The 9,726-nt window shown below is 53.9% G+C and overlaps 2 protein-coding genes across 2 annotated transcripts; both read right to left on the bottom strand.

Moving 5' to 3' along the window:
• Positions 1-3,735: 3,735 nt before the first annotated feature.
• IUM83_13165 (RNA-dependent DNA polymerase) lies at positions 3,736-4,992 on the bottom strand (the record flags this gene model as incomplete). Its single annotated transcript, XM_067937824.1, has 1 exon — positions 3,736-4,992. One exon carries the CDS (start codon positions 4,990-4,992, stop codon positions 3,736-3,738), a length of 1,257 nt encoding a protein of 418 aa, XP_067786907.1.
• Positions 4,993-5,596: 604 nt separating this feature from the next.
• IUM83_13164 (Gag/polymerase/env Polyprotein) lies at positions 5,597-6,247 on the bottom strand (the record flags this gene model as incomplete). The annotated part of the gene is made up of 1 exon (XM_067937823.1): positions 5,597-6,247. The coding sequence occupies one exon, from the start codon at positions 6,245-6,247 to the stop codon at positions 5,597-5,599; it is 651 nt and encodes a 216-aa protein (XP_067786836.1).
• Between the last annotated feature and the right edge of the window lie 3,479 nt (positions 6,248-9,726).

Here is a 9,726-nt window from a genome sequence, read left to right as displayed (position 1 = left end):
AGAGAGAACCCTCCTGGCCACTGCCAGCACCAAACAGTTTCACCACCACATCTGAGTTTAGCTAAGACGTTCTGTACACGCTTCCAAACCCACCGCCACCCAGCTAGTTCCACTTATCAACGACCAACTCGTACCAAGGGATGAATCATTCTTGTGCGAGTTTCGCCCAGTTATCCATCTCAAGCTTACTAATGATCTCGCTGCACGCCTGTTTCATCACACGATGTTGGTCAGAGGTGTAGTTCGATATAGGAGCATCAATTTGAGCTTTCAAATGATGAAGGAATGTTGAAGGCTCCTCTGTCGACTTCAACTCCTGTAACAGAAGATAAGCGTCTGTGGCTCTCGCGACGAAGAAGTTACTTTGTTCATCTTGTTGTTGCTGCCATCGTGCCTCTCTCTCGCTAGTTGCTCTCATGGGCTATCCCAGTGCTGCCAGGAGCGACTGAATACACCGATCGAACGCGTAAAAGCTATCGGAGGTGGCTTGCGTTTACGATAGCCTCAGGATCTGAGTTTGCTCAGGTGACATGTTGACCACCCATTAAAATCAACGAGGAGCTTGTCAAACCCTCACGCATATTCTTGGTCTTGCAAAGCACTCGGTCGTACGCATGTCTTACTCTACATTTCAACGTCAGTCCACACTTCATTCTTTTCTTCCCACTTGCAGTCGCCTGGAGGCGCGAGATCAGGCTGGGAGCTCACTTTCACCGCCAAACACTCAAGCTCGTAAGCCACAGGCGAAATACTCGCGCGTTTGGCTGGGCCATTGCAACACGAACGCCACAATAAATTTCGCGTGCCTTCGGAATGGCAAGGAGGTGTGTAGAGATTACTACCATTAACATTTCTACCCGTCTCCGGCATCCAAATCCTTTAAAAGATGGCACATAATCATTTGCTTCATTGTACCATGGTCTTTTTCTAGCCACAGATTCTAACATGCATATTCCCAGGGTGTAAATATCCGATGCAAACGATGGCGATCGATCACAAAACAGAACCTCGAGAGCTTGCCAATGGCTTGGTCCTGTGATAGCTGAAGCTGTTACACCAGGGCTATCGACCGAGTCACTCAGCCCGAAGTTGGACAAGTTAGCCAAGCCGTCACTACCGATCAAAATGTTACTGCACCGAAGGTCTCCTTGAGAACTTCTCCGTTCATGAAGGTTTTCCAGTCCCAAGGTTGTCTCATACAGGAACTTCCAAAATGTCGGCTTTTCAACTAAAGGCGACTCGATATACTCAAGCAGTGATCCCTTGCTGGCGTGCTCACACACGAAGAATTTAAGGAATGGACCAGTGTCACACGTACCGTGCATTTGATCACGTTGGGATGGCATAATTGCCCCCACGTGTGCACAAATTCCGAGTGTGCCACCTCTGAAACAAACAGTTCACAACCGCATCAGCATCTTGTCATTTGTCACGGTAGTTGCCCACAATGTTACCGTTTGTAGATAGGTGGATCAGCGCGATTTCAGAAGGAGGGATAACTCAATTTGAGGAATTGTCTGCAGCGGGCGAGGCGTCATCACTACCCCTGGAATTCGATTGAGCAGGAAGCGGAAGAATTGTACTGGATCTCTTGGTACCCATGCTCAGCAGCAAGCAGTACTGCAGTTTGCCCGCTCGCATTTTTGATACTTGCGGCTGCACCGCCTTCTTCAGCTAGATACCAAACAAAAGCCAACGTACCGACTTGAAACCGCCCGCATCAATGCTTTGTTACCGTCTGCACCCGCCGCATTTACGTCAATATTCCATCGCTCTACCGAATACCGAACAGTATCCATGTGCACGTACGTGACAGCATTCATCAGCGCTGAGAACTTGTCTTGGTCTGTAAAAGTTATCTGAGCTCCGAAGTCTTCAGCGACATACTGAACCAGTGATGGCCAAAAATGTATTGCGGGTATTGGCATTTTGCAATACCAGTAGAAATACTTTATTGCAAGCGCTCTGGGGTATTGCAATACGTATTGCAGCGCCGCCGGATATTGCAGTACTTATTTTAAAGCGATTCCGGGATCCCTTTTCAAGGTGATATCCAAAGGTCCCGCTGATTTACGCATGGAGCGCTTTTGGCGCGAACTGCGAGGCATGTGGTCACGAGAGCTCGGCCTCCAAATTTGGGCGCGAACTCGTTAGCTAGAGCTGTGAGCAGGTCTCACTTTGGTTTTTGCCTTCTAACCAGCAGACGCCATGGCCCCCCACTCCAGCCCACTTTCGATCGACAGCGTTCCTGGCGACGTCCGCTTCTACTACAACATCTCTCTCGCCGGCGGCGTGGTCTCGTATCAATGCCGAAAGTGCCCCACCAGACCGAAACAGGCTTGGAAGTCTGGATACTCGAACGTGCGGAAGCATCTCGCGAGCTGCATTGGAGATGATTACATGGAGAGATACGAGCAGAGTATTCGTGCTCAACCTAATCCACTGGGATTTGTTCGTGAGCAGTACCTGTCCAGGAAGGAGTTGAGCGTATTTAGGTGGCGATGAGGGGGGGGCAACGGCAGCAGCGACGCTAGTGTTGAGGGGTAGTATTGCAATAGTATTGCAAACAAACCAGGTATTGCAGTACTTACTGCAGGACCGGAGAGTAGTTGCAGTAGATATTGCGTGCTTTTTACTTTTTTACAATGCCCAGCAATGTATTTTTGGCCATCACTGTACTGAACCAAGAGCAAATTCCCCATTTTTATCGTCACCAACAGTGATGTTGTTCCAGAATCCGCACTCAGATCAGCAGCGCATTTTTCAGCAAGGTACCGAACGACCTCGAGATGTCTGTTAGTGGCAGCCTTGGTTGCTGTGGTCTTTCTGTATCTATCCTTCAAATTCACGCCAGCGCCGTGATTTGCGAGGAAGCTTAAGAAATGGCAGTGCCTGTTTCAGCTGCCATCACTAAAGCTATTTCTCTGTCGTTTGTCCTAGTGTTCATATCAGCGCGAGCAAATCAAGTCACAACGTCAAGATGTCCCTTTTCAGCGGCCATCATCACTGCTGTAGCATTGTGTTCGTTCTTCGCATCAACGTCGACACCGGGTTGCCCCGCGAGATCCTGAACGATTTCGACGAGCCCAGATTTCGCAGTCTTCATCAACGCCTTGGCTACCTGTTTGTAGTTGGTAACTTCGGCATACTCGCGCGTCTCACAGTGATAGCGGACATTCTGGCAAGGACCGCCTCTAGTAGCTAAGACGAGTGCCGTCCCCTGCCCCCCCCCCGTCAATTCCGTCGCGTGGACGTTCGCACCTTGCTCTATCAGCTCCTCGAACTTCGCGAGGTCACCTGCGCATGCGGCGCTTGACAAATCGTCCTCCAACTGCGTAGCTCGAACATCACAGCTAGCAAATCATCCTCCACCAGGTCGTCGCCGGGCGAGACTTCATGTCTAGATGCGTGTCGCGTTTACCCGGGGCTTGATTCCAAGCAGGAAAGTTTATTAATGAGCAGAAGTAGAGTAAAGAAAATCGAGCGCCTCCGCTAGAGCGCACTCCTACATGAAGACGAGTGGGAGCGTGCCAGCACCCACTCGTTGTGTAAACTGCGTGCCGCGGCCCACTAGTCTGCCGTGCCATAATCCTTGGCACGCGTCCTGCGCTCCGACGTGGTGCTGATTGGGCACCAGCGCGAACTCGTGCTGCGACGCAGCCTAAGCTTGAACTCTGACCGCCATCACGGCGACAGTGCCCTCCAAAGCTTGGATGCGGCTGCAGTATCGTGCTGCTAGTCAATTTGAGCGCTGAGTTCGTCATCTTCAGCCGCGTCGATGTACTCGCGCACCTTCGCGGGGACATCATGCAGCAACGTGATCAGCGGCTCCCATGAGTTCTCGATGGCTTGGAGACCGGCCCATGAGACGAAAAGCTCCCAGCGGTTCAGGTCATGGTTGTAGCGATGGTCGACCAACTTCTCGACTCCCAAGAGCATGCCCTGGCTGGAGACCAATTCCAACAGCTCTGCAGTCGTGTCCAGCTCGGCGTCGGCGTAGAATTTAAGACGAGAAGCGTGCACATCGTACTTTCGTCCAGTCACCAGGTGCTCTATCTCGAAGGAGTGGGCGAGAGCAGCAACCACTTTGAAGGGGCCGACCCAGTGACCCAACAGCTTGTTGTTCGGCAGACGTTGGTCGATTCTTGACCATAGCACAAAGTCACCGACGTCGAAGTTGACAGGAATGCCCTTGTGCGATGCCATGTCGCGGAGTCGCTGGCGTTCCTTTGCATCTGACACGTCCTGGTGAATAGCGTGCAGCGAAGAGCGAAGCTGGCCCACAAAGCCGCCAATATCGTCGAGGTCGACTACGCGTTCAGCGTGCTCGCTACCGGCGGGCACCACAATTACGTCCAATGCTGATGAAGCTGGCAGCCCCGTGAACACCTCCACAGGAGCATGACCGGCAAGAGATGGGACTGGAGTGTGGTTTAAGTTGGCTTGGATAGCAGGCAACAGATATGGCCACTCGTGCTGGTCCAGGCCATACTCCATGAGCAGCGCTCGGAGTACTTGAAGGACGTCCTTGTTCAGCCTTTCAATCGTCCCGTTCAACCATGGTGAGTATACTGGCGTGAAGTGCAGCTCCATCTTCAATCGCGCTGCGAGGTGCTTCACCATTTCGTTGCGAAAGTGTGTGCCCTGGTCGGACTTCAGAGTCTGTGGTAGCCCATACCGTGCGTACCAGAGTGTGAGTGATTCCGCCGCGACGTAGGCAGTTGGTGTAGCGCACGGAAACAATTCACAGAAGTGGGATATTCCATCTTTCACCACCAGCAGATACTTCGAGTCGCCAAAACCATCACCAAGGGACAGGAAGTCCCAATGCACCACTTCATTTCGCTGCGTCGGTGTCAGCAGCGGGCCATATGGGCGCGGAATCTGACGAGGGCCCTTGAAGTGCTTGCAGAGTAGACACTGTCGGACGAACTTGGCCACTTTATCGTCCAGATTCACGGTGTAAAATCGTTCTTTCAACACCAAGGCCATTGCATCCTGGCCGCGATGGCCTTGTGAACCGCAATGAGCGACGACAAAATTCGGGCGAGCAGGTCCTTTGCATTCGTGGGGACCCAGGGCGGTTGTCCACGGTCACCACACCATCCTCCTCTTCCGAAGCGTGCTGCAACCGAGAGCGCTCACGAGAGGCAGCAAGTTGAGCAGCGTGCAGGTCAGCGCGCTTGGGAAAAATAAACTGCTCGTCAGCAAGTGGACGAAGCGGTGATAACTCTTCCACTGGGACGATGTGACGACTGCGTGTCTGGACAGCGGCCACAGCAACAATCTCGCGGGCATGCCAACGGGACACGATATCCGCCCACACATTCTTTTCGCCAGGAATGTGTTCGATAGTGTAGTGCAGACCACATAGACGCATCGCCCAGCGTTGCAAGCGGTCCCGGACGTGCTTTTGAGCTCGACGCTCGGCGCAAAAATGTATGCCAAGTTGGCATGATCGCAGTAGAGGCGGAACCCACGAGGGCGAAGCAGGAGATATTCGAGATCTTGACAGGCTTTAACAATCGGATAAGCCTCTTTTCCACCACGGTCCAATTCAACTCTGAATGCTTGAACAGGCCACCCTTGCAGATAATCATCTCGTGGTGCTGTTCGTCAACAGGTAGGAAGCATCCCAATCGCGAACCTGTGTGAGGATGATCGAGTAGCCGGTGGCCGAGGCATCTGTGAAGAGTAGCAACTGGGCATCAGGATCCCGAAAAGCCATCAGCGCGGAGTCCTTCACCAGTGATACAACAGTCTTGAACGCGACTTCTTCGGCCGGAGACCACGTCGTAGGGACGTTCAACGCATTGCGACTTCGCCGACCAATTCGGGTGCGCTCATCATTCAGCTTGTCTTGCAGCGGTGCAATTGTCCTCGCGTAGTCAGGTAGCGAGTCGTGCAGCCAGTTCGTAGCGCACACGAAGTATTGTAGGTCAGCGACTGTAGCGGGTAGCGGGAGCTCTGTGAGAGCGCTGACTCGGGACGGGTCGTGGCGAATACCTTCACTGGAAATAAGACGCCCGCACCAGAGGATCTCGAGCTCAAAAAGCGACGACTTTGTACGATTGAGCTTGAAGTTGGCCGCACTGACAATCTCGAAAAACGTCCGCAGCGTTTGCAGGAATTCGGCGATGGTAGGCGCAAATAGGATCACGTCGTCAACCCACACCAACGCCGAATGTGGGATCAGCGGTGCCAGTTTCGCTTGCACTTGGCTTTGAAAATGCAGCGCCGAGTCCATCGCTCCTTGCGGGACTCTAGAAGGTGTATAAACGCCATCCGGCGTGACGAACGAGAAAATCTCCCTACTGTCTTCATGAAGAGGTAGCTGCCAGAAACCTTGGGTGAAGTCAAATCAGGCGAAGATCTTCTTGCCCTGGAAAGCATCGACTTGGATGGCAGCTGACGGCATGGTGCCGGCGATAGGGACCGTCACACTGTTAACAGGTCGATAGTCGATCGTCAGCCGAAATTTATCCTGGGTTCCTGGCTTGCGGACGGGAACCACGGCACATGCCCAGCGTGCCGAGTTATTCTGTTCGATGAGACCACCATCAACCAATGCCTTTACATAGTCGCGGATAAAAGCAGCCTGCAGCGGCGCGTACTTGCGTGGCGCACTCCGGTGAGGGACCGCATCGGGTCGCAGCGTGACACGAAGTGGTTCGACGTCTGCTGGTAGGTCTGCGCCGACTGCGTCGCGCCAAATATCGGGGAATTCATCAAGCAGTGCGCGAACGGCACCGACGTGCTCTTCCGGTAGCCCGTTCCCAACTGCGCAGTCCAGCAGTTCGTCGAGAGAGTTGATTGGCTGTGGGGCAAAAGGAAGTTCGTCGCCCACAGAAAACTCGTCGTTCTCACTATCGAGCAGTGCAGGTTCGGCTAATTGAGCCAACTGCTCCTCGACGTCAATACCGAGCCCCTTCAGCACGTCGCGCCCGAGCAGCAGCTCGTCGCCGTCACCTCTCAGAACGAGGCATGGCACCGATCGAAGCGACACCTGGCCGGCCATCGTCATCAGCTCCAGGTCCAGTAGCAATTCTTGGTCACACCTCAGCCTGCGTCCGTCCGCCATTTCGGCTTCCACGGGCGTACTTAGTAGGATAGGTGAGAGGGTGGGCTGAACCGCACGAAGAGAAGTCACGACGCCTTCTGGGATGATGCTTCTGTCCGCACCGGTATCAGGGACGTACGGGACCGTGAGAAGACCGTTGATGCAGACAGACATAGCACTTCTCTTGTAACGCGCTGCCTTGGATCTCGAGGCGCTGGCGCGGTGCTCCTTGTCTTCGCGGAACTTCTTCAGCGCTTCGGTCCGCTGCGCTTCCGTAGCCTTTGGGCAGTCGTTGAGCCAATGCGCCCCTTGCACACTAGGCAACCATCACGAGGGGGAGCCCGTGGAGGCGGTGTGGCCGGCGCAGCGGTCCCTGGAGCTCGTGGTGCCGGAGTTGTAGGGCGAGGCGCTGGCTTGGAGCTCGTGGTCCGAGGCGGCTTGCGGTCGGCCTTGAACGCTTTGGCATCAATTTTTCCAGCATGGTCCTGCGACATTCGATGAAAGCGCTGCTGGACTTTCGCATGTTCCAGTATCAAATCAAAGAGGGCAACATCATCTGACTTACAGTCACGCCTCTCTAACTCAATAAGTCGATCGATCTGGGCCTTGAGGATAGAAGGTTGCAGGTTTTCGACCAGAATGCGGCAGCGAGCCTTCATCCTGTTCTTGTAGTTGGTACCTTCCTTGTCATCCGCTCCCATCAGCCCTTGTAGACCGTTGTCCTCCACGATCCCATTGAAGTCCTCGTAGTAGCGGAAAATCCGCGCGTCACAGTCATCGATCGTCAGGTCCATCCTTAAGTTCGCACGGAACAGGGACGAGACATCAGGTACGAACTCATTCTTGAGTGTACGACAGCGTGCCTCGACGACTCCCATGATGTCGGCATCGGTGACGGAGGCAACAGGCTTCTTGAGCACATACGTGGCCAGGTTCTTCAGCGTCTGGCGTCTTACAGAGCCCTTCACAGTGGCTACAACGTTCTCATACGTCTCACCGGTAGTAGTGCAGCGGTGACGCATCTTCTCAACATAGCGTTCCCACTCACGGTGCCACTCAACCAGAGCGGCATGCTCCCAGCTGGTCAGCTCGGGTGCCTTGATGACCTCGAAGATAGGCTGGGGATTGACATCTCCACATCGCCATCGGGATCCACCGTGTAGCGAGTCCCCGACATAGTTGACGTTGAAGTTGTCAGAGCCGAACTTAACGCGAGCCGCACTTAAGTCCGATGCGAACTTCCGATTCGCACTTAGTCGACGAAGGTCGGTAGTGTCCTCGACCCTACGACGACAGGCAGGAGTCCCTTCGGTTGACACGCGCACCGAAGAAGAACAGCAGTCCGGACAGTCGGCGACGTCCGGGATCAACAAACTCGCGCTTCGAAGAGCGCAAAGCTAGCTTTGTCGCGTTTACCCGGGGCTTGATTCCAAGCAGGAAAGTTTATTAATGAGCAGAAGTAGAGTAAAGAAAATCGAGCGCCTCCGCTAGAGCGCACTCCTACATGAAGACGAGTGGGAGCGTGCCAGCACCCACTCGTTGTGTAAACTGCGTGCCGCGGCCCACTAGTCTGCCGTGCCATAATCCTTGGCACGCGTCCTGCGCTCCGACGTGGTGCTGATTGGGCACCAGCGCGAACTCGTGCTGCGACGCAGCCTAAGCTTGAACTCTGACCGCCATCACGGCGACAATGCGTGATCTTCCAACACGAATTCCCCATTTGCTTGTTGGACTTCGGAAAGGAGAGCAGATGCGTGCGCTCACTCTGGTCTGGTCGCTGGAATTTGGGACGTGCCCTATCGCCATGCCTTAGTTACAGAAGACGCCAGAGCGCCACGGAGCCCCGATGGGTGACACCAAGAAGCCTGATGAAGAGCATATCCGAAAACTTTCCCTATTTGCCAAGAAGTCCTGCACCAAGTCGGAGAAGGAATTGCTAGCTGCGCTGTATTCGGCAGACGTCCAGTGGATGTGAGACCGATCAAAGTTCCTACTTTTTTCGTATTTCAACTACAAACCCAGGGTGGGGTAACACTGTCGACCACGCAGCCCCACGCCAGCCGGATTCTACCACTCATGAATTCCTTTCCTTACGCTTGTGACCAACAAACTTAGCGTTGTCCCGAGATCTTGGCGCTCCCAGAACTTCAGAGCATCTCGCCGTCCAGTCATGGAGTTCTCCGTCGCTTGAGTTAACTCGCCAGAAATTGGCGTCAATGGCCTTATCAAGCTCACGATGGAGAGCGTAGCCATTCGTTGCCATCTCGGTGAATCCGGTTAGTGTATCTGGACATTGTCCCAAGCTCCGTGTGCCCATCCGCGCGCGACCAACAAGCGCTTCAAGTTGATCAAGGCTCCCAGATTCATCTTTGATTATAGCACACAGGTCCGCCAGCCGATCCCAAAGAAGACCATACACCGAACGCAGCACAACTTGGTTCGTTGAGCGCGTCTCCGGCTGGTTGAGATGACAGCTCCGCTTCATCTCGTCTATAACTCCAGCGATTTGCTCTTTTGGGAGTTTTGCCGATTCTGGTTCAGGCTCTTGAGTTGCGCTAGCACCTGCCAGAGCGGCCAGCTTGTCCACCACAGTGCTGATCTTGAACCGGCCTGATCGGTCATAGGCGCACATGCGCTTCACCAACTCCCACTGACCATCCGTGCAA

This window comes from Phytophthora cinnamomi (assembly GCF_018691715.1).
Source record: "Phytophthora cinnamomi strain GKB4 chromosome Unknown Contig63, whole genome shotgun sequence".
NCBI classification, from domain to species: Eukaryota; Oomycota; class Peronosporomycetes; order Peronosporales; family Peronosporaceae; genus Phytophthora; species Phytophthora cinnamomi.
Note: the sequence above shows the minus strand (reverse complement) of the source record. Positions and strands in the feature narration are given on the sequence as shown.